The following is a 25,559-nucleotide window of genomic DNA, read 5'->3' on the forward strand; positions in this document are numbered from 1 at the left end:
CGCTTCCGCATTGATTCTACAATAAAAAATATCAACAAAACACCTCTAGTATTTTAATAAAATAAAAAAAAAAGCTTGAAAATGGATGTGCTAGTTAAAAAAAGGCTTGTTGATGCCATCTTCAAAACGAATCCATCATATTTATGGCATAATGCGATCCTAATGTGATTCTATTAGGAATGAGGGCGGTGTTCATGAATATAAAGATATTCACGTTATGATTTCATCATGATTTATCTGATTTAAATGTACCATTTCAGATGACATCATCAGCTGTTGGTGTGTAATATATCAATTGTAAATTTGATGGACTTTGTCGTTACTCAATTTTTCAAGTTTTTAAATATTCACTTAAGTTTTTAGTTGTCTACAATAATTAAAATGAATCGTAAAAATTTTATAGCTCCAGCCGGGCACGCAGTCATCCATGATTAAAAGTATACTCGGGACCATTAAAGATTTGCATAACTTTGCCAAAAAAAGCAGGAATACATTTTATTGAATGTTAATAGTCTGTCTAGGTGTTCCGTTTATGGAATATTAAACACCAGACCAGACAAGTTTTGCATAGACGGAGCAAATATTTTTATAAAAGTTATGCTATCTAGAGCATACTCTTTGGAGTATGAATTTGAATAAATAAGTTCAATAATCCACGAAATGAATCGCCTCGAAATTAGATTATTTTTTTAAAGATGTGTTCTCTTTAAGAAAATTACAGATTCTACACCAATGTACCTGTGGGTGTCTGAAAGCCCATGTTGAAGAGTTCATGATGGGTAAAAACTAAAACCATTGTTATAAAATAATAATAGCAAATCTCGTAGACTGAAAGAAAATCCTGATATCATATTTAATTATAAACACCTGTATGATTATACTGGAGGTGTGCATAATTTAGAGCAAAAAATCTCGTTATGAATATCGTCTAGTGTCGGAGTATGACCACCAAGAAGTTTGTATGGGTGGAAAGCCTCCATTTGACTTTGTACTAAAGTTGGCAGACATAATGCAAAACAGACGACCACTACAATACGGTAAACAATTAATTTGAAACAATTGTGATGATTAAAGCGAAATTTTCTCTTGTTTAGGAGCATGTAGGTATATGAAACAAGCCGCAAAATAAAATTCTAGTGAATATACAGGATCAATCATATATACAGGGTGTCCCACAAGTGTTTCATTATATTTCAGTGGGTAATAGTACATTGAAAAATAATATGACTCCCTATATAAACCATATTCCAATAATGCTTCATTAAGAAGATACAGGGTGTTAAACTTTACTCAAAAAATCTAACTTTTATTGATATATTCAAAACCGTTTGAGATATGTAAGTGAAATTTGGCATGTTTTGAGAGTTAATGTAGACGCATTTATTTATGCAAAAGGGCTATTTTTCGTTTCACCAGTGACGTGCGTACGGACACCTCTCAGCACATTTTTAAAGAAAAACATGGTGCGCCACTGCTTTTTATCAAAACAAAAATTATTTTTAGAAGTTTAATTTCATTTAGAAGAAAAATGCTCACTTGACTCTTTTTCGTCCGACGTATCGTTTGCCAGTAAAAAATTGAATACCGTCTATATGCACGATATTCTTTAAATGGTTTTAATAATATTAAGTTTGTTTTAAATATTATTAATTTGCTATAACATTATAGAAATTGTTCAAATTGGTGGCCATTTTGTTCAATGCATAATTGAGCTCGCCTGTTCATTGATACTCTGATACGTTGAAATATTCCAGGTGTGTTTTAAATTTAACACCCTGTATCTTCTTAATGAAGCATTATTGGAATATGGTTTATATAGGGAGTCATATTATTTTTCAATGTACTATTACCCACTGAAATATAGTGAAACACTTGTGGGACACCCTGTATATATATATAGATTTGTATCGAATAATGGCAAATACATTTCTATCAAAAATGTTTGAAGTAAATGTTACAAGACTAATTTCTGTCATTTTTTGAGAACTTTGAACCTTATTTTTCTTAGGCCATAACATAGCAACGGAGTTCAATTTTGGTTTTTCAAATATCACCCTCTATTTCCGAATGATTTTGTGAAATCAACACTTGTTTGCAGATACAGTCATATCAAATTTTATTAGGGTTAGATAAGAAATATTTTTAGAAAAAAAATGAATTTCCTTATTTTATTCAAAAAAATTTTATTCAATCAGAAATGCAAAATAAAATTTAAAAACATGTAAATAGCATTTCGGAAATTCCGATTTTTTATTTAAACAAAAAAAAGTACTTTTTGGTTTGCAAATAACGTAGATGACTTGAAAGCTGGTATCGTCGGTATCATGCAATTAATCAGGCAAGACACTAATGTTCACGTGAGAAGATCATTCGTGCAACGAATAGCACTGTGTTTGGGTAACGACAGAAGACATTTTGAGCAAATGCTTTGAACATTAAATAACAATTAATTTTTGTAAGCAGTAATTTGTTATTTTACTTTTTTCATCAAATATAATTTGTTGAATAAAATAAGGAAAATAATTTTTTCTTGAAATTTTTCTTATTTAGTTCCAAGAAAGTTTCATGTGTGTATTCGTAAATAAGTGTAGATTTCAAAGAACAATCCGTAAATGAAGGGTGACATTCGAAAAAGTGAAGTTGGATTTCATTAAATTGATATGGCGTAAAAAAAAGAGGTTCAAGAAAACCAAAAAGTGATAACAGATTAGCCTTGTAATTTACTTGAAACATTTTTTTAATAGGAAAGTTATTTAAAAAATTATTGCCCTTATTCCATATACAAAGTTCCTGATAATTTGATGTATTTTTTTGGAGAAGGTGGCACGTGAGGCAAGGAGTAAATTATACCCACATATATGCATATTCCAAAATTTTACTAGATTACGAGTATATTACAATTTTTTTCTTTTTTTTTTAATTCGGGATCTTAACGATTTCAAGGGGACTTTTCACGAAATCCTTTTTGGATTTTTTTACTTTTACTACTCGATCACTTGTCTACATTATGATGTTCCATGTTAAATGAAATAAGTCTGGACGCCTTTGCATTATGTGAAAAATTTTAGTAAAAACTTTATTAAAGCAATTTTTGAAGATCAGGTACGCCAACTCTCTCTGAGCAGTTTTCAAAAAATGTTCAAGGTAACACGAGAACAAATTGCTCTAGAAACTTCCCCATTTGAAAAGCTATCTAATGAGGTATTACATTTTCAAAAAATCGTTTATGGTTCCAAAATGAAAAGTCAAAGTGCTTTAAATGTACAATTAATTTAAATTTTAATAATAGCTAGATCTTCGCATAATGCAAATGTTTCCGGACATATTTTACTGCATACCAAACATTATAATTTTAGACCAGTTATCAAGTAGTGAAAGTAAAAAAATCCAGAAAGGAATTTTTGACAAAGCACTCTAAAAGCAGTAAGACCCCATATTAAAAAAAGTTTAAATGACTCAAAATCTATTGAATTTTGCTATACGTATATATGGGTTTAATTTTCTGCTTTTATCAAGCCCTGGTCTCTCCTCAAAGAAAAACGTTGAATTATCACCATTAACCCTGTATATGGCGGACCCTGCACAAATCTCCTCTAAGGCTGGTTTGAACTATATGAAAAATAAATTGAAAAATTCTGAGACGTTTAAATTACACCCAACCATAAAAAAATCGCGATATTTAACAACAGTACTATGTTATTTACCATGGAAATCACCGCAAATTATACTAAGTAATTAAATCATACGTCACACTTCTTATGTGGATTCAATGTTGTGTAATTTAAACTAGTTTGCGTGTACGAAGTAATTTGCACTAAATTGGTAAACTAGGGTGTCGACGTCCAATTTGCAATAAAGTACATACCTGCGCGTTTTCGTTTAACTGTCGGTTACGTGAAAAATGAGAAAAAATTAAACGGAAGAAACATGAAATTATGGGTAAAATTAAAATGTAATTAAGTCCGAGTCAAAGAATGATAGGTCTGTGTATCTGGTCATGGAATATTACCCTCTTTTGTATGTGGCATTAAATCTTCAATGAAATCACGTAAAATGGGAAAAACTGGACATAGAATAAAACATTTTTGCAACTTTTAGTCCAATTATTCTAATAACTTATTTAGCACCTATACTGTGATATTCAATCCGATATGTTGTTAATCTGAACTGGCCTGTTCTATCTAAACCGAACTTGAAGAAAAATCAATTTGAAACAAATTAAATCACCTTGAGAATGAGAGTAACTTATGGGTTACAATTTTCAATAATATTGTGGTAGCCAATTACCATCAAAGTGTGGTATGTTAATCTAGGTCAGTACATAAAGCGTATGCATGTTTTGACTACGAACCTCTCCCAAAATGAATCGAAATTTTTCAAAATAACTACTTGCACTTTTCGTTTACTCGTTTAAACCACTCGTAAACTCCAAGGATATCGATCTAAATTTAGCGAATGCAGACGAGCGCATTGCGTTTTATTTCGGGACACAAATATGCCAAAAATAAAATGCAATGCAGAATTGTTTCGAAACTACACATATTTTGGGTGATTGAGCTGACAAAAATATCAAGAAGATAAAATTATAATAGGTAGGTAATGTTCCCCCAAAAAGAACAAAAGCTCCTAGTTTAGCCGGTTTTAAACCAGTTTTTTTATGTCCACGGTGTACACGTTCAAAGGATATTGAATGGGATTATCGGCGATAGTAAGAGTGTTTACACGTTTTTCAGCATCACGCCACAGGATATGCAGCATTTATTACATCCAAAGAAAACTGTTACAAACCCATATACAACCTATCAATCTCATAATTTTACGATCCTAATATCCGTCTCGGGTTCTAGCATTCCTTATCGAACTGTTGAATAACAGGTCGTTCAACATAACAAGAAAACATTGTTTTGCCGTTAATTTTTCTTTTGATTATTGGGCCAAAATCGATGTTTACAATGGGTTATCGAAAACCGTCTTCTGCATTCTGCAGTGCAACAATTTAATAGAATGAACGGCCTCACGAAACGAGATCAATAAACATATGACTTAAAGACAGATGTCCGTGTAATTTGGTAATCACCATATTGGCTACCATAAAAAGGCATATAGACCCGCCAACATAAATACGAAAATGGACAAAGATTCTGTGAATAATGTTGCGTAATGCGACCGCCTTAAGACCCACTATCGAATCGATAGTTTCACGATCATTTATCCATCAGCGTAATTAAATAATTTCGATATATCTCACGTACAGATCTTTGACGAAAATTTCCATGTGATACACCCTAAAAATAACAGTGAGCAATGGGTCGTTAATGGGAGTTGGATGTTTAGAAGTGAGTCGGATCGGCACCTAATTTTTAATTCTAAGAGCACGGCTATACAGAGTGTGCTAGAACCAAGAGATTGGTTGAATTGCGAAGGTCGCGCAATCTGGTAATCTACAAAATTGCGCATCGAAATTTGTCGAGTTACGAAATATGCTCAAAAAAGAACTCTGATCAGGAAAGTCCACCACCCTTCCTGATCTGTTGCTATGGATCGTCGCCCGTCCTCACCCCCCAAATGACCGGTACAACCTTTACATAAGTTGTGTGATCATGGCGGAAAACATCTTATCAGAAGATTGACGACCCGTTGAGATGTTTAAATGTCGAGATGCTCTTCCTAGCTATTAAACATAATTTTCTCCGATAATATTAAAATTTTACCTCCCAAAACTGCTCTCAGTGTTCTATTGCGTGATATGAGCGAAGCGCATTCAATCAAAGGTTCTGGAAATAGAATGTATCTTCTTGTTGTTAAAGCTGAATCGATTTATTCAAATTGAATTATTTCGGACCTACCTACATACGTATATGAAGTGCCGTGTTACTACGAGGTAATATAGACCAGACAGTTTTACAACAAATTTACCATATTTACAGACTGTGATTAGATATAAACATTTTGCAATAAAAATTCATAGATATGTGTTAATACACTGACTATAAACTCGAACACGTGCTATAAGCAAAGCAATTTAGCAGCAAAAGTCCCATCAATCCCAATAAAAAGCAATAGTTATGATTCTGTTTAAATACACACAAATTTTTCGAAACGAAGTAGCGAATTTTTGGCCCGAATTTTTTCACGTTTTACACTTAACGAGCAAAAAAATTAGATCACTGAGAAATTGTGCAACTTTTTTTAATTCTTTGTTTTAGGCTTAAATTTGCTGATTCGAAATTTTCTTACTGTATTTTGCGAGCTAAACTTAATGTCCAATATTGAATCGAAAACCTAATTTTGATGTTTATGATTTTATTCTGGAAAGACAGGGGAAAATTACATTCCAAAGGAATTGCACTTAAAGTTATTCGGAACAAAAGGAGTAGGTAAAAATTCACGTTCATAAAAAAAATTGAGAAATAATAACATGTATTTCCTCGTTTTATGTTAATAACCGCTTGAAGGCGACGAGGCGTACTTTGAATCACATTTTGATCAATATTACTTCATTCCTGCCATAGCAACCTTGTCAGCTTCCGGGCAGTTCTTGGAGATATATGCTTACGAATACGTTTCACTCAAAATGGGATTCATGTCTAAACTAAATGCTGGCCAATCAAATCGTCTAATTCCTACCCCATCCACCCATATTCACTGATAATTCTGGCTGCGTGGGGTCTAGCATGACGTAGCTTGAAAATCCCATGTTCGTCCAAAGTCACCACGAAAAGCACAACATGACATTCCAGAATTTCTGTAATGTACCTGTGAATTGGCAAGAAGCCATTCTGTATGGACATTTGTGCGTGCTTGTGAAGTGATTCCTGCTTAAATCATTACGGACCCGCCTCAAAATGGAAGTCGCTCGTCGACACAAGCCGGACACGATCTTTCTCCAGGTGTCCTCCATATTCGCCGGCATTCTTCTGATCCATTTAGACAAAAACACTACTTATCTAAAAACAGTACCTTGCTCGAGTCATGATCGTTCCGTACTAAATGATTTCGGGCAAAAGCTAATTTTGCAATTCGATGCTAACGGTAAATTGGTGGCCCTGTGGCCATTTACAAGTCAATCCAGCAGCACGAAGTCTTTTTCTAACTGTTTATTCATTAAAATTAACATTTCTAACCTCTTGAGGTTGATTTAAAAACAAAACCGCAGAGGCCATTTCGCTAACTTGTTGACACCAAAAACTGATCTTCCCTTTGTCGACTGATCTCTTGATCTTCTGGTTAGCATGTTAGTCTGCTGATAGCGCTGACACATGTGTAATGGATCATGGAATAGCAAACTTAAAAACAACCTATGAAGTAATTTATTTCATTGTTGAATAACGCACCTTTATCAGGTGTAGAAAAATAATAATGTACATGAACGTAACATAAGGGTACATAATACACGTCTCGTACAGTACATAGGCTCTTACCAACAACTCTTGCGGATTTACGTTTTCCTCGACCATTTTGTTTGAATACTACAATTCTTGTTACAACGTCAGGTCTAAAAGCATTATGACTTGCTAAATCAACACTTCAAACAATACACTATGAAACAGATAGGTTTTAGAGAGAAAAATCAGCACTAAACTATGAAATATGAATTTTTAATTGAACCGAATTTACGTTATTTCATAAAAGTAGTAACTACGGTGACAATACGTGACATCTGTCAAACATGACACATGACATTTCTCAGAAAACAAATTATCCATCGCTTATTAGATCAATCATTCCGTGATTAATTCTATTTCTAAAATTATTCCCGTTTTCTTCAGCTACCAAATTTTTTTGCTGGACAGTGTACATTTGAGCAACAATGTCGACATTTTTATGGTGTTTTTCTTAGAGCTTTACCGACCAGTTTAACTTGGAATCTCTGTGACAATGTGAGAAATGCCCCGCAAAGCACCAAGAATGTAACAACGTTATGAGAATAAAAATGAAGAATAGGATGCAAGAGAAGCGGACAAGGTCTCCCAGTTGACTTTATCTCTTAATGCGTATGTAAATAAATAATATGGTGTCTGCATAAACCGCATTATAGGTCTATAAAAATCCGACAGGACAAATTGTGGGCTCGTTTTCTTGCTTGAATGGCAGGCAATAAGAATTTCGCTACTTTGATCACTCAAAATTGCACATCTCTGAGTGATTTCGCTGAAAACCGACAGTGACGACGACAAGATCAAAATTATCATAATTTTCGCTTGTTCTTTATTTATTAATATGTTATCGAGATACGTGTTTACCAACGTCACAACTCTAGTGAATTCAATTATTATCGGTTGCAGTCACAATGTGTTCGACTTTAAGACACGTTTCGGAACGAGTTCCGTTGCAGAAGATGCGTTAGAAATTTCGCCGGCGGACAAATACTCAAATTAGTTCACCCGAAAGATAAGTGATGATGCTACTGATAATGACAAACTAAAATAAGTCTTAAATTTAAATTTATCTTTGAGGAATAATTTGTTAAAAGTAGTTTTCTGGGTAGTATTTAATGCACCAAGAAATCATGTCCAGCCGGTCCGGTTTACATGACCATAGGAAGAAAACCTGCAAGAGCATTGTCTTTGTGATGCGAACCGTGGTTTTAGGAACAAAAATGACGCAAAAGAAAGTGAGAGCCTGATGCACTAACTTTAGAGCTTTAAAACAAATTCAACTAATTCGAATTAAATCCAGTCTTGGCATTTTAAGCCCGAAAAATTCAAAGAGAAATCGCCTCCATATACAGTAATAGCATGAGACATTTCAATTATTTACGTCAAATATCTGTTTATACACACAATGATTTAAGAGCAGTACATTAGATCTCAATATTGTGACCAACATTTTTGCCGCTACGCACAAGATAAATAATAATGTCTAAATTTTATTTTTAGTGTTGCAAAGCTATAAACTAACCGTTCTAGATTTATGATACGCCTTTCAAATAGAAACTTAGTAAACAAAAAAAAAGTGAGTAAAATACAAAATTTTTAAAACCGACATTATCACGGATTAAACGAGTGCGAAAGCGAAATTAATTCATGAAAATTATTATTTTACAACAAACTCTCGAAATAATTGCTCTTTGAAACCCGTACTTGTAACATGAGCTGCATAAACATGGACTTTTAGAAATATCATCAAACACAATTTTAATCGTTGATAGAACGTAATTAAAATACATTAAACAACTCGCTGACATTGATAGGGAATTACAAATTGTTCCATTTAGAATTTAATGGCTTGAAATTCATGAGTATGGATGGATGTTCACGAGTCAAGGCTCCTGCATGAGGAAACCTTGATATCGATTCCAATATTGATACTTTTTGATCTTGCATATTATTAAGAGTGATATCAAGAGTTGCAACGATATCAGGCCACAATAAAATTTCATTTTTGTATATAATTTTATATAATTTTGCATGTAATTTTGACCGTATACAGAAGATGTTTTGAAAATAATTTTTCAAAGAAAAACTTCACTATCAGTTTTATTCAGTTTAGAAAAATTCGAACTTCCTTAGTTTTTAAGACCTTTCAATGTGATACTTATTTACAGATAATTTTCCTGGCTACTACTGTTAATTCCTAATTTGCTATTAATCACTTCGAAAAATTCGAAATTTCTAAAAATTCTACCATCTTTGTTTTTAAATATAGACTCCATAATACGGTAACCATTTTCGGCTAACTTTTTCCAGAAAAGGGATTGCCACTCTTAGTCCTAACGTACTTCTCTCTCAATTCGGATAAATTCAAAATTTTGAAAAGCTGCAATTTCCTTATTTTCAAGGAACCTAAAATGTTTCTTTCTCCATCCTTAATTTACAGAAGTTTCCTACTACGTTTTATCCTTTAAGTGTTCGTACCTTCTCTAAAATCAATAGAAATATTCTCTTCTTAAGTTGATAAAAGTTTGGAAGTTAAAAGCAATCATTTTCACCATTTTTTTAATACATCTGATTTCTGGGCTTTACAGGGCGCCAGGTACCACCCTTATTATTCCAATATGGAAGGTAATCCATGAAGTTCAGTTAATCTCAAGGTACAGGAGCTAAATCTATTGCCCCTTCTTATGTCTTTTTTTAAAGTCATACCCCGCAACTAATACTAAAAGTTAAAATTAAGTCTGCATTCCTGCCAGGTACAACTATAAACACGAAAATTCGTTTAAGTTTAAATTTTACTATGCCGAGAAGACATTTTGCAGATTACATGTCAAGACTGATAATCTGATGTGCTTTAGCGTATTTTGTTTTGGTTGGAAATATGCTTTTGGTCTACTATAGATGCAGAAACTTCGTTTCACAAACGCATCTGACCGAGAACGGGTTCTATTTGAGGCTGTACTCAATTGAGGTCATCCACACGCCGCAGCGACATAACACATTAACTAAATTTGCAGTGCGTAAATGTCCTATGCTTCTCAACCTGGCCGTGTCTGCATCATGATTTAACCCGATTATTTTATAGCCCTCATCTGCCCAAAATAGCCGCCAAGGTGCCATGTTCTGCAACAATCGCTGTACTTACGCATTACTCGCCTGTCTGGACGGTTTTGTAGTATTTTAAGTGGACGCTTGTTCCGCGGTTTGTAGGAGTTAGATCTGGATGTCGGGCTGTCCACTCAGACACCAGCTTGTGACAACGCTGAGGAAATTATTAACCACAAATTCTTTCTCTTCATTCAGCGCTTGGCAAGTATGATTCTTGTAAACAGTGACTTTTTAAAAAACCGATTAAAATTTGAAAATATAATTATTGAACGGGATAGCACATACAAAATCTTAAAAGAGGGGAGGCAAACGCTCTATAGGACAACAAAGAAGATAAAAGGCTTATAGGAAATTCCCATCTTAATAATCCAACTTATCTTCTACATTTCTATTTCTACTCTCCGGCTTGCTATCGTTGATGAATTTGATATTAGAAATATTAATAAGGATCTGTCTGGATACAAGAAAAATAGGAATTCGCATTGGGCACCATGTTATTGCTAAACCACAAATGACCCCTAACGTGAGTTAATCCTCCTAAATCCGATATATGGGACTCCCACTAACTTTACCAGGGGGAGAATTTCGTTCGTATCTACTCATGGATAGTTTTTCAAAAAAAATTTACCTACAACCGTGCGGTAAGTAGCTTTCACCGTACTGAATAACATTTAATCACCGTACGCCATTTTATTTTTGGAATTCACGCGATGACCCCATCAATTTCAATGAATCAAGAACTTCCAAAAATTGATGTGGTTGTAGATAAAATCTTGTATAAAATGCGTATGGTACTTGGTTATTCCCGCCCTCGAGTGATTCCAAACCTTGTTTCACCGGCTCGGTTTGCAAATTTCACTCGTATGTGCTAATAACCTACTTACCGCATCCATTATATAACATACTTATCACATTATATAATAATTAATCATCTTATATATCAGAAAACAACAAGCACAAAATTATCACCACCTTCCGTTCCCCTGATTTTTTCACCCCTGTTTTTTACACCTTGTAATGTGCTATTTGACAACTTTTTAAAATTTTGATCGAAGCCGAAGGCGCGGGCGGGGAAGGGAGTAACCGGCTTGAGGTCCCTTTCCCCAGACGACCAAAAGTAGTGTGTCAATAGGAAAACTCTTTACATGTTTATGTATGCCTTGTCGTTTTTCTAAATGGGTGTTTCAATGAATTAATGAATTTTTAAACCAATCAGCACGTGAGCAAAGTGGGTTTACTGTTCCCATTTGCGAACAAAAAGTAGCATTTTACGGTGGTGAGCAGTTTTACCGTGCTCAAATTAAAGTAGTATATATCAATTTCAAACATTTTTTTGGGTAGTTGACATTGACGTGACTGCGGTAACACTGTTTGCACCACGTGTGCATGTTATCATTTCCCAGAACACTAGTGTTTTACTGAACTTACTGAAATCTTGTCAAAAATCATCAAGCAATTCAATGCAATGTGATTAAGGATTTCGTACTTTCTCGTCTATCTAAATATAAGCTCTTTTCATAATTTTATTTAACTAAAGAACCACGTATGGATGAGAGTTTCAAATTCTAAGCAGATTTAAAGTTAAGTCGATTTAATCTCCCTGATAGATGCTCCTCATTACTCATCGGCCTTTAATTTGGATTTTTACTACTTTTATGAAAATAAAGGTCAATTTACGTTTAAATTATTCACCTCCCGCTAAAAACATGTCGCATAATCATTTAGTTTTTTAAACATCTCAAAATTTTTGTCAAAACGAAAACGAATCTATTTCAGCTTAAATATAAAAATATAGGTGACGTAAATTATTTTCCGTAATACGATTTTTCGATATCTATGAGAAATGCGTTGCCAATACTAAGGAGTCAGCTGTAATAACCTTGTTTACAAAGTCTAAATAAAATAGGACAAAGTTTCGGATAATTTTCGATGCAAATTGCATAAGAGCGCTGCTTCGAATCACCTGTATTGTGATACAAACCATCAGACTTCCACGAATCTATTTATTAGCCTTTGGCAAAATGTTAAAGTCTTGTGCTTTAAAATGTGACTCACATCAACACCTGGTTGTCTGTTAGAAATTATATACCGATAAAAAAAAATATAGCGAGTATTTTTAAGTTCCGATACTTGCTGCATCCCAAACGAAAGACTCATCATAATTACAAAAACACACATCAATAGTGACGTATAGGCATAGTACTAACCAAAATATATTTTTAGCTTGTCTATTTTACATAAATCTATAGGCTTGATTAGCGCGATACTTAAAATCAACATTTAGTCATCGTATGGATACCGCAAATTTAGATCGAAATTTGCGAAAATTGCGGAAAATTGAGGTCGCAGACGCAAAAAATTGATAAAATCGAGGTTGAGAAAATTTTTGACACGGGGACATTTCGGGGATTAAAAATAAGAAAAATGTGACCGCCAAAGCAAAATAATAAATAAATTTAGCCGCCTGACCAGACGGGATATTTTTAAATTAAAAATCGGGATGTCCAACGTGATGATTTATATCGAGTCGGACTAACTCCACTGTTATTAAGTAGATATATCTAACTTCTCTTACAAAAGCACTTTTCAAATTTATGGCCCAGTTAGGAATGTTTTATTAAATCCTCCAGAACTCACCCGAAATAAAGAAATTTTAGCTGTATCACATGTACAATTTGGTCAAAATATGGCGATAAATAATTTTTTTTTTTTGAACACCGACGAAACTTGACGTCCGGCTAATTTTTGCTTCGATGCCAAAAAAAGTGTAGTTTACTACAAGTGATAGTAGATCCGAAAACATACGTCGGTTGAAAAATTACCAAAATAGCTCCTTAATGAAAGGTGTTTCCTAGGGAACAATACGGGAATGGCTTCAAAATTTAGACCGAAATTGAGTCATTTTAATTCATATTTATAAGTGAAAAAGTTGAAATAAAGTAAGGTATTGTTAGAAACAGGGCAAATCCCCAAGACGAGAAACTCTCCGAAAAGGCTTGGCTCGACTCAAATATCAAAACAACCTCTCGAGAAGTTCGGGAATTATTCGGGAGTATATTGGGGTGTAAAAGAGAGGCTCTATTGTTGACTGGAATAGTAATAATCAGTAAAATTGCTGGAATAACGAGAAAACTGTAAGAATGCAATAATGCTTAGGTTATTGCAGGTTAGTTCGGGTTATTAATTTACCTAAAGTTAATTTATTGCTTCGTATACTTCAACAGCTACAGGAACAAATATATGTGATTTTTTTTGATAAGAGAAAAATTACTACGCAAATGAATGTTTACACACTTGTTTACAACTTATGCCTTGATTAATGACCACGACATTCCTATCGTTGACTGAAGGCAAAAATTTGCATTATGCCTTATCAGAAGAGAACAAAAAGGTTTTAATTTTTCTTTACAACATTGCAACACAGGCATTTCCTAGGCATACCTGGCTTGAAGCACGTAAAACTCGCTAATTCATTTCGTTTGAAATCAGTCATTATTTGATAAAAACATTGTAGTGAATGAGTGTGTCTAAGAATAATCATTTTATCTTACAATTCAATAAATATATTTCGAGTAATCAAGGGTTTTTCTGTCGAGTATGTGTTGAGGATTCCAAATATTATGTGGCTACTTTTATGAAGTCTATGTAAATAGCTATTAAAATTGTGGCCGTTTGATATGGAAATTGCTCGAATTCTATTAAAGTTTTATCTATACTTAAAACTAAATAAGTGAATTATCTTTTAAGATTTGAAAATTGAATAAAAACAAAGCTCTTCATGTAGAGAAAAATGTAATCAATTGATGAAGATGGTCCATAAATCCGAAATACCTCAGGTTTGTTATAGATGAAATCAGATCTTATCTGGTCGTACCAGTAGTAAAAATATGGGATATTTTCTTATAAGAAGAGTAATTTAGATGCCAATGTAGATTTTACAAATCCACAAGTATTCCTGATTCGAAATGAATTTTAAATTCTCAACGTTATGAAATAGCAACGTTGAATTTTGATAGTCCATATCTAAAGAATGTATCTAGATCAAGAGATATGTACAAAAATTATAAAAAAAATTTCCCTTGAAAAAAAACATGAAACTGCAATAAAATGCATTCTGACTGGTAAAATTCAATCCCGCAAATTTAAGAAAAAAGACTAAAAACTCCAAAGATAATTTTTACCTTTTGGAATACATTCCAGAGAACCATCTCAAAAACCGCTAAAGAAAAATATAGGAATATTTAAAATTAATTTTAAGATTAAAACACGAATTAATATACAGCATTGTGCATATGCATTTACGGTGTTGAATTTTAAAGACTCGTGTTTTAACGCACTACAACAAAGACACATTTTAAGTGTTATTTCTTGTAGTATACTCGGAAACTTTTAGAAAACTGGAAATTTTTCAGAAATCAATTTTCGCGAGTTCCAGAAATTTCAACCGGACAAAAAGGAAATAATAATTTTTCATAATTTTTCATTTTCTCTGGAAACCCATAGAAACTTTTAACAAACAAAAATTCAACACTAGCCCCTCATGATAGCACATTTTTGCCTAAATCTAAATACCAGCGCAGTTCTAAGGGATTTAAAGTTCCAGATGTAGAATCATTTCCATAGTGCAAATTAGAGAAGCACCGTTTGATATCAAGGTAATATATCTACATCTTTATTTTTCATAGATTCCATGTATGTTACTCCGTCTGTTAAAAAATTATGCGATTACCATAGCCAGTTTCTTTGAGAAATTTGAGATCTGTAGTATTCATAAAGTGTATTGCATACAGGAATCTCAATATTTGAATCGCGTTAATCTAAAAGATAACGGAATGAGCAATTTAACGTAGCAGGATTTGCATGAAATATAAGGCTTGTTATTAAGTCATGTGGTTGGGATCAAATTTGCAATTTTGACGAATAAGCACGAGTTGAAAGTCTATTTTTTTTTTATCAAAACATCTAGGAATAGTACCTGCCAGGTAAAGTATTTTTAGTGGTTACGTTTTCATCCATGTTGGTTGCTATACGAGTAATCTCACTGGTGCATTTATAAACGCACCTTGACTCTAAAACCAGTCAAACGCTGTTTCTATCTATAAATCCTGAATCATAGGAATCAATAAAAACTTAGGTAGGAAAGCAAACACTACGAACACATTCAAACCAACCAAAAACAAATAAATGTTTTAATAGTGTTTCTATCGTTCAACCAACGCTCTATTAAGAAGTTCCTAATGTCATGTTTACAATTTTTCTCCTTTTTTGCTTTTTATCGGCTTTCCACTAATACTGAGCATTTTACGAGAAAAAATTGTGAATGAAGTGATTGCCCTGCGATGAAGCAGGTATGGGACAAGCTGTGTAGAAAAACAAATCTATGATGAAACACATTCTGGGTTATAGAGGTTAACTAGCGCCAGTCAAGGACGATATGTTCTTTTAATATTTGTTTTGATTAAACGAACGTAATTGTTTTGAAATGTCTGATGTCTGTTTAAACCATTTTACCGATTAACTTTAAAAGTCACGTGATTATCAAATCTTTAGGCACAATTCCAGGCGGAAATGCATCGGTTCTAATGAGTTTTCCAGAGGTTTTAGTGCGAACATTTTACAGGAGCATTGATGATGAGCAATTTAAAGTTCTCATAACTAATTTCAAACAGTAGACCTGAGATTTCGAAAGTGTAAAAAAGTTTAAAAGCAGATCACACGCATTCAAGACAACCTATCAAAAATCGAAAGTAAGTTGTTAAAGATTTTTGGTTCAGTAATTTTACAAAAATGTACATACCACCGAGGTTTGGTATCGGAGGAGCCATAGTCACAGTTTCATCATTATTATCATCCTCAAGTATAAATCGAATTGATCTGCCACGGTGAACAATGCACAACACCACCAACCCAATCACAATAAACAGTTTCAATTCAGGCATGATCTTTAGATAACACGTAAAACGTACAAAACACGAAAAGAGACACAGAAACCGGAATTCATGGGCTATAAACAGCACTAGACGTGCAACTGATGTGAAATGCAAATTTCGGAACCTTATAAAGGTTCCGATTATACCTCCCTTCCCCCTCCACAAAACAAGGCAGGTCTGATTTTATTTCAAGTGACAAAAGGAGGGCAATAAACACCCTTTGAACCAACCGTAATGGTAGGCAATAGACCCAATTGCGGAAATATCAGTAGGAAACTCTTGTGATGCTCACGTTCACGTTTCATGGTTATTCAAATTTTATGGTAGGACAATGAATTTTATAATACCTGCCGGTCATTTATAAGCTAGAGGGAATGGGTCGCAAATCAAAATATGGCGAGCTTCAATAGCGGGTCATGTTTTTTGCCAAATGTTAGTTGTTAAAGTCGAACTAATCAGATTGTTCTGGAAGATAACAGTTATTCAATAAAAATCACAATTTATTCTTATGGAATTCTCGAACCTGGGAACCAAGTCGGTTCACTGCAAAGATTACGACGGCATGATCTAGGCCTCTCGATAATATAGATCGGAGCTCTATTCTACGGCGTGTCTTTAACGTTATAGTCGAACCAAACTTGACTCCCCCAATTTGAAAATATGCCTGTTAATAATCATAGATGTATATAGGAATGACTCAGAATTAATTAACGGTCAATTACCATCATGTGGAGAGATGCAGAGAGAAAGCTGTCATTATAGCGAATTTATCACTGTGGGGGTGATATCGTTGAAACAAGCTTATCGGCCCGAAAATTATTTAAAACCTGCCGACACTGATAGGAACTCAATAAGCGAAATGCTCCTTTCCTTCCAGTATGAAGAAGAAAAGTGTGAAGGAATGAGACGTATTTTATATGATGTAATCTATATTGTGCAATAGGTATCATAGGGTATGGTAATATCCAGGGTGTCCGAGATTAAAAACTCCCATAGATGTTTTTGAAATACAACAATATACGGGACGTCACATGTGCATTCTGCCGGATTGTTACCGAAAATCACCTTTAAGTATTTGAAAAAAAAAATCAAGGAAAACAAGAAAAAAAATATTCATAGCTGATTTGTATGCGCATGATTATACTCGTTGTTCTACATGAAAAATGCAATTTGAAAATCATGAAAAATTAACAATACTCCGAATACTCGTACCGAATATCCTTTCTATAGGCCACATTATCATTGCGCTGCTACACTTATCATCCAGAGACGATACCAATACCGAGGTTGCTTCAACATTTTTATGGAAAACACCTTGCAACTAATGTTAACAGAGTATTAATAATTTGACCTTAATTGAAATTTATAATAGGGGCATAAAAATACTCATTTTTAACACTAGACAGTGTACTTAAACTCTCTAATCAGCCTATTTGTACTCAGCGTTACGGTTAATCAAACCATCAGAAAATCTGCAAAAATATTGCAATTACATGGTAATTTGCACGTTGGCATCAACGCTTGAAATGCACATGCATATTTCAAATTAGTAAGCAGATAATTAATTTTAAAGCGAGTGAAAGAGCTCGCATCATATCAAAATGTCCGATAAACTTGTTGGCAGAGATTAAAACTGCACTTTCCTCTATGTAAAGGATTAAAACAGCTAAATCGTATTTCGCACAAGAATTTTAATACAATTCTGAGATGACAAAATAAAGTTATCGACACTTGTAGCTCCTCCCGGAAATGGAAAAATTTCTGTGTATGTGTAAAAATTAAAAAAAAACCTTTATCTATTTTTATGAGGCTGTTTATATGCAATTGGGCTGTAAAAACTAATCATAAGGATATTGATTAAATGGTGTGTAATGCGTACATTAAACGTAACTTTAAGGTCTTTATAGAGGGGCCGTTTCATCGGCTTTTGTTCGAAGGAGTTATTCATGTACCGAAATTTGGGAGTTCCTCGCTAAAGAGCAAAATATTGTCATTGGAGGTTGTACACTGCGTTGCACATTCACTCGTAAATTTTATGACTTCTTCACGGCTTTACAGGCTAAAATTACTCCTTTAAATTATCTGATAAATGTCTCATAGGATAAACAAAGTCGCGGCATGATATTGACGTTTTTATAAGTAATACCTCGCCCAACTTACAAATAGTCATTCTACTAAAAATATTCAAATAAACAACAATTTAGTATTGTGCTTAGGGCGGTAACTCACTCCCATTAAGGATATTATTACAACAATCATTTATAAGGCAATTTTGCATATTTAGCTATTAATACCTCGCTCATAGTTTGGCCAAGACTCTCGGCACTATTGCCAATATTTAGTAACAATTTTATGGCTTAACAATAAATTTAGAAATATTATGTCATTGAAGTATCCCCGGTTCGGTTTTGATTGTAGTTAAAACAGATATAAACTAAGTTTGCCAAACGGAAAACTCATCTGATGTTGGCGTGACAACGCAAAACTTCCTAAAGGTTAAAAGATTAGAATTCGAGCCATGAAAGGCAAAAAGAACGCCGTCCTTTTTCCTTCTTTTGCGAAACTGCTACTTTGAGTGGCTTTTATGGTCCTTTTTAAGAAGTCATCAATCTTAAACTAAAAGAGGAAACTTTCAAATTGCTTTTTTCAAGTTTGCCTTAACGTAGTTTACTTTCCGGCTTTTTTCCGGCTCTATATAGCTCCCGAGCCAGGTGAAAAGTTCGCTGCTTTTAACAAAAGTTCAGTTTAAACGATTCCAGTTGGTGCATTTACCAGGTTTCGTATAGCTAAAGTTTGATCGTGGAAAGTGCCGTAAAGGAGGAGGGAACGATCGACTATTAAACTCATCGTTATTTTAGCAGCCTTTGAGTACCAGAACGTTATAGAGAGATGGCAGAAAAAAGAAGTATGGTTTTTCATCACAGCTTAATATATCTCTCTCATCACTTCATAGAAAGTTGATAGAAAAAGAAACTAGAAAAGTTCATCTTTTGGAATATGCGGAAAATATGGCTAAATTATTTTAGATTAATCTAGGTCGAATTTGATGCTTTAATGGATCCAGCGCCAGACCTAATATTGAGAGTTTTATCAAATGGGACCGCCTAAAAAAGTGTCTACTTCTTTTATAATTTTTAGCTGGAGTATCTGCTACGTCCCTGTGTTGTAAATAAGAAAAATAAAGCTTTACAAGGCCGTAACGGTTACAAAAGCCGAGAATAGAGCTATACGATAATTTTATACCCAACTCAGGTTTAAGATTTAATACTAGCAAAGCCACATGAGACGCCATAACAAATTTTAGACCTAAGGACCATTTATATTATCGCTCAACATTACAAAATGAAGGTTATATTTTCTGACCTGGCTGCGATCACATCGTCACCTAACCGATGACAAGAATAATCTTTTACAATTCGAGTCCATGCTGGCCGAACAAGATAGTAGCAGACATCAGTGTCCGCTGAAGTATTATGTGTACTCGGGTAACGTTTCTCGATTCGGGTCTTAGTACCAAAAACGTCGAAATATTTATTTTTAAATTTTGAAATTAATTTCAACCAGAATTTTTGAAATCTGTACGTTCTAAACGAGGATAACAACTCTATTATAGAGATTTTCCTATAAACGTTTATCTGACAAACCCATTGTACGGAGACATTAATTAATTATTATCTAAATTAATAATTTACACTTTCTAAAATGGTGAATTTCAAATAGATTTTAGTCGTTTAATTCGCCAAAGACAAACTTGCTTTAACAGACTAACGTCTATTTTTTTTTATCTGTATATGATAAACGAATCACAATTTTTTTTTAATTACTGAATCTTAAGCTGAAAACAGACACTCTAAGTCGATGATGATTAAATGGAGTGTTCTCGAGAAAGACGCATTTGTTTATTATGATTTTACACAGTATTTAAAATAGCTACCTGCTAATTAAGCATGGTTTGGCATACTTAATTAACAGTGGACTAACGGCATCTATTTTTACTAATCGAATAATGATCGTTGTGGTGAAAATTGATAGGACGAACTATCTTTAGAAAAATATTCGTCCCTTGTGGTTTACTACTTGAGCACTTTAAATTATACACAAAACCATAATAAAGACGTTTTCTTCGAGAAAGATCCATTCTCTCGTTATCGAACAAGAGAAGATTTTACTAAAAATTCAATCAATGCAGCTACCAAAAATTGGTTAAATACATTGTAACGCTTCATTCGCATGTTTTCTAGCTAAAAGCTTGGGAACAAAAGACCTCTAATTAATCAAGATATTAAAGGACAATAGACTGTAAATGATATGTTCATATGATCGTGTTGAAACCAAATATAGCTATGATGTACGAAGTTTTGTAATTTTTTAACCATAGTTAAGGAATAATTTTCTGTACAGGACCGCATAAAGTCGATGCTGACGGTCAAGATCTCGGTGACCGATGATGGGATAATTGCACCTGAGATTACACTACGTCCTATTGAAACTACAGTAGTGGCAAGTAGGTACCTACCTTTTAATGATTGAGATTTTTTAACCCATAGTTAACTCTTATTAAAAGCCATTTAATTAGAAAAAATAATTTTTATGTTGGACAAACATTACCTTGCACTGTGCCCTGGACGAATGCTCATTTAATATCGAGATCGAGAACCAAATAGTTTTTATAGTTCTATAATTTTTTAATTGAAACTCATTTCCTAGAAATCATGTGACAGTACTTAAATAGAAGTCCGCAATTCCATAAACTATCGTCAAAAATGCAAATTGGGACAAATGAAAAATATTTGGAATTTTGCCTGAATTGAAACTTTGAATTCTACCAGAGAACCGCACTAAAACAATTAATTTTCCTGATTCTGCACGTAGCATGCGACTCATAATAAATACCTGAGATCTGATGCAATAGTAAAAACCGCCATAAAAACCAATGAAAATTATACGAAACATGTCAATCTAATTTGATTCAAGGAAATCTTGGGAATTATACCTAGAAGAGAGAAAATTATGTAAATTAAACCTCAAGGTCCCAAAAAGACTTCAAGAAGACCTCATTTTTATCTAGCAAATTTTCATTTTCTCTTGAATTTTTGAGATGAATGGTATGAGCAATAATAAATCTAGTTAAATTCAAAATTGATATTTCTTTTATGGAGTATCTTAGCAGAGTTGGAAAATATTTTGGATTTTGCGTCTGATGACGATGTCTTTTGGGCCGAAATTCGGGTAATACACCTAAGCGAAAAGAACTGAGACTTTGATATTAACGAAAATAGATAAAATCAAAGATAATTCTGTGGTTTAAAGTTTTCTTTCGGGTCTGCCTAGGAGTAAAAGCAAAAACAACAAAATAAACCACCATGTTTGAACATAAAAATAATTTTAGCTTGCACTTCGACTTATGTAAAAAAATGCTTTTGGCATCAACAAATATTCTCATTCCAAATTATTCGGATATCTAAAAATGCGAAATAAATTCAGGACCCTGTCACCAAAGACTAAATAATCATTGAAATTTTCAGCTTATTTGCCTGTGGTCGTTTTAACCCATGTGCTGTATAACAATATCATCGGCCAGTAATTAACATATTCTTAATGAAAATAAATTTTGTTTGACGCCCCTTGTTTGGATAATTAAATATTTAAAGTCGATTTAAGTCGGGCTTAATGGCTTAATTAATGTTTGAAATTGGTGTTTACCGATCAACCCACATACGCAAGCATTAAAGTGCTTTAAACGAGGAAGTGAACTTTTTGGTTAAAAACTCCAAAATCATCGTTTTTAATCCGATATTCGTAGACTTATGTAAGATCGGTTGATCGCAATGGTTGGTGACAATGTGATGCAGTTTTTGGAGCGGCGGCAAGTAGTGCTTACGATGCGGACACACCTCCCATTTAAAAATACACTATAGATGAAATGCATTTGTTTATTATAGTAGAATAACGACATACCGGCGGATTTGACTCTGGTTTTGACGTCATCTTCAATGAGCGGGGCTTTATTCCTGGCCAGGGCAATCCCGGAAAATTGAGCCACCACCAAGAATCCCAGAAAGTACTTGAACAGAGCCATTTCTCTTCTCGTCACCAAAAAAAAATTAAAATTCACCACTTCGTCACTTTTTCTCGGTATAGTTGCGGATTTGAATTTATGCGCGAAACATCGCCTCGTATGTGCCGGTCAAAAACTATTTATGTAAGGTGTGATGACAACTCTGACGTTTGTTATAAACGCCAAGCAAGCGCTAGCGAAACTGCTCGCGAAGAAAGTCGAACGTGGTGCTATGTAGGGGTCCCCTACTCTGCTTTTCCGGACGGTTTCGCCGCTTATTTAATCCTTAGGACAGGACGAAGGATAATTCTTTACCAGCTCCTCTTTTTGACCAATCAACGGTCACGTCTCGGGAGAGGTACGGCTCTCATTGGTTTCATTGAGCGAAGAGGGATTAGTTTTTTATTGTGTTCATTTTCGGCCGACTTGAACATGCAACGTGCACTTTCTCTAGTCTCCACTTGGTTACCTACAATGCTTGGTCAAAACAGACCTGCAGGGGTGAACGTGCATTTGTTAACTATCACTACTTAGATTATAGCAATTATTAGTTTTCTTCAAATAATTACTCATTCATTGCATAACTTAGTTTATTCACTCGTTTCGCTAGCGGGAAAGCGTACTTTTGCGCATGCCCAAACAGCTGTACTCTCCCTCAAAAGCGACATTGACAGTTACATCCTCGCAGTGATTACCTGAAAGTGACTGTGACATCTGCTCATCAATCAAAATACCTAAGGTCACACTATTCTATTTAGTAGAAAAGAATTCCTTAACTCTTGCGAAAAGTGTTTTTCTTGCACTTAACTGTTTGCCTCAATTCCGCATCGTGTCGTTCATGCATCGGGAGTCACTTTCCGCACTCGTTAGAAAAATAACTATTGCTCAGGAGGATGTGGTGAAGTTGCTTTATAAATCACGGTTCCTAGCTGAAAATAGCAAATGTATACTAAAAATGTTGACCGCGTAAAGAGTAAAATAATGAAAAGGTATCAAAATTTTCTATGGGTAATGTCGAACCATGATCATTGAAGTGCCTGCTATGAATTTTTTTAACGCACGTGTGCGTATTCAACGACGTGAAAGTAGTCGGTACCTTACCGCACTCGATTCTTGACTTAACGATGCGAAGTGGAACCGCAATCAACGTGTGGTAAATTATCACTCTCCACACTCCCTAGGTAACTAATTATTTCATTGATTTCTGTTTTTAGGCATCATTGGGTCGATAATTAGAAATATCTTGATTTTTGCTTGAAATTACCTATACTTAATCATTTTAAAATGTTTATTTTTGAAAATTAGTAGTTTTTATTAGCTATAATTCATTGACCTATACTGAAATTTTTGTGCGTTTGAATTATTCATATTTAATTAAGAGAATTCATATTAAACTTTAATCCTTGATTAGGTATAATGTGTATTATTTTATGCAGATTTACACGTATCTATACTCATAAGCGTTTAGTCTTCTCACCGATCAGGAAGCATTTGGATAGCCGGATGGTATATCTTGGACGTCCAAAACTGGTCAGTTAACGTCGTAGAAGCGTAATAGACACAATTTTTTTACACATCTAGTTTCTAAGCGACATCTCTGCACTGAATAACTGGGAAATACGTTTTCTCGCCGATTTTTCGAACACTGTTGAATAACAGGTTCATAATGAGACGTGTATGTACAGAGTGATTTAGAATTGTGGAATCATACTTCTAGGGATAGTTCGGTGCAACAATATACGACATTTGAGTATGAGAACCCGCGTGTGTAAATGTCTTCTTAAGGCACTACGGCCGTATAATGCTTTGAGACAATTATATGCAAAAATATATATTATTGAGTTATTTTATTTGTTTTGAAGTCGGAACTTCTTGAACGTCTCACCAAACGTTGGAGAGCAAATGTGGTTGCAACATGATGGTGCATCTGCACACTTTTCTGTTGAAGCCCGTGAGTATTTAGATCGTCAGTTCGGACAACATTGAATTGGCAGAGGTGATCTAGTTCCGTGACCTCTTAGGTCAGTCGATCTAATATTTTTATATTTCTTGCTGTGGGGACATGTAAAGTTACTGGTTTGTGAAACCCCAATAGGAACAGGGCTACTCGAATCACCGCAGCACACATCGTTTAAATAGCTGTAATGAAGTATAAGGACGACATTTTAAACAATTACTGTGGTGTTATTTTGTGTAAATGAATTAAAATGAAACGCCCTAAAATTTGTTAAAAACATTGTTGCACACAAGTGTTTTACAGGATCATAAGGCTGTAGCGCCTTAGGGAGCCATTTGCGGACACGGGTTCTTGTATTTATCATCATATGTTTCTTGTTGTACTAAACAATCCCTAGAAGTTTGATCTTGTAGTTTTGAAACGCCCTGTATACGGCTCATAGCTTTCCTAGAGAGCTAATCATAATACCATCACCGTCCCCATTGGTATTTCATTATAGCTGTCATGAACCTAAGTGTCTAAAGAAACTGCACATGTGCGATAACGTGCTATTTTCAACTCACAAATTCGAGTAGTAAAGCCACTTTCTCGCACTTTCGAAGTAAAAAAGAATATTTAATATGCAACTCCATTATTTGACTTTAAAATTTCCACGGGTAAATGTAAACCTTATAGCACGGAGAAGTCTGTGCACACTTTTGATTCATTTTTTACCATCATTCATAACCAGTTGGAATGAGATGTATTGAAGCTCAAAGTACTTAGGATCCAATTACCAAGCTTGGGTTACACAGTGACATTCCGAATGGCATTGACATTGACGTAAATTTCATCAATCAATATTCATCAACATCTACATGATCACCGGCAGGACCGCTATAAAGGAGAATATTTTTGTACGGTTTTTACTACAGAAGATTATAAGTGTCATGTACATATACCTTATGAGGTGGTTTAGGCGTTGGTTAGGTCTTTAGGTACTGTCGAAACAGGTGTGGCTGTGTCCATATTAAGATTGAACTTCCTTGCATTCGAGTCATGAGAGGTTATAATTCTTTCATACATGGCTGTCAGAATAGTTGAAACCAATAGTTTATTACGACGAACTAAATCAATGCAATTTATTTAAT

The 25,559-nt window shown here is 34.2% G+C and overlaps 1 protein-coding gene and 1 long non-coding RNA gene across 4 annotated transcripts in view; both read right to left on the reverse strand.

Annotated features, from left to right (window-relative positions):
- The window catches only part of sog (short gastrulation), a 74,301-nt gene that overhangs the window by 36,066 nt on the left and 12,676 nt on the right, over nucleotides 1–25,559 (reverse strand). Inside the window, exon 1 of one of the 3 annotated variants that reach the window (XM_066289944.1) lies at nucleotides 22,373–22,732. The exons of 1 other annotated variant lie outside the window; for it this stretch is intronic. In XM_066289944.1, coding sequence (XP_066146041.1) covers nucleotides 22,373–22,493 — 121 coding nt within the window. In that variant the 5' untranslated portion in view covers nucleotides 22,494–22,732. Of the gene's footprint in view, nucleotides 1–16,281; nucleotides 16,501–22,372; nucleotides 22,733–25,559 lie in introns of those variants that run through there. One more of the 3 variants, XM_066289942.1, reaches the window with a different exon arrangement.
- Nucleotides 23,045–24,056, reverse strand: LOC136343391 (uncharacterized). The gene is made up of 2 exons (XR_010732777.1): nucleotides 23,950–24,056; nucleotides 23,045–23,401 (listed from the first exon to the last, which is right to left on the reverse strand). It is a non-coding gene; the product is annotated as an uncharacterized lncRNA (long non-coding RNA).

This window comes from Euwallacea fornicatus, chromosome 14, assembly GCF_040115645.1.
Source record: "Euwallacea fornicatus isolate EFF26 chromosome 14, ASM4011564v1, whole genome shotgun sequence".
Taxonomy (NCBI): domain Eukaryota; kingdom Metazoa; phylum Arthropoda; class Insecta; order Coleoptera; family Curculionidae; genus Euwallacea; species Euwallacea fornicatus.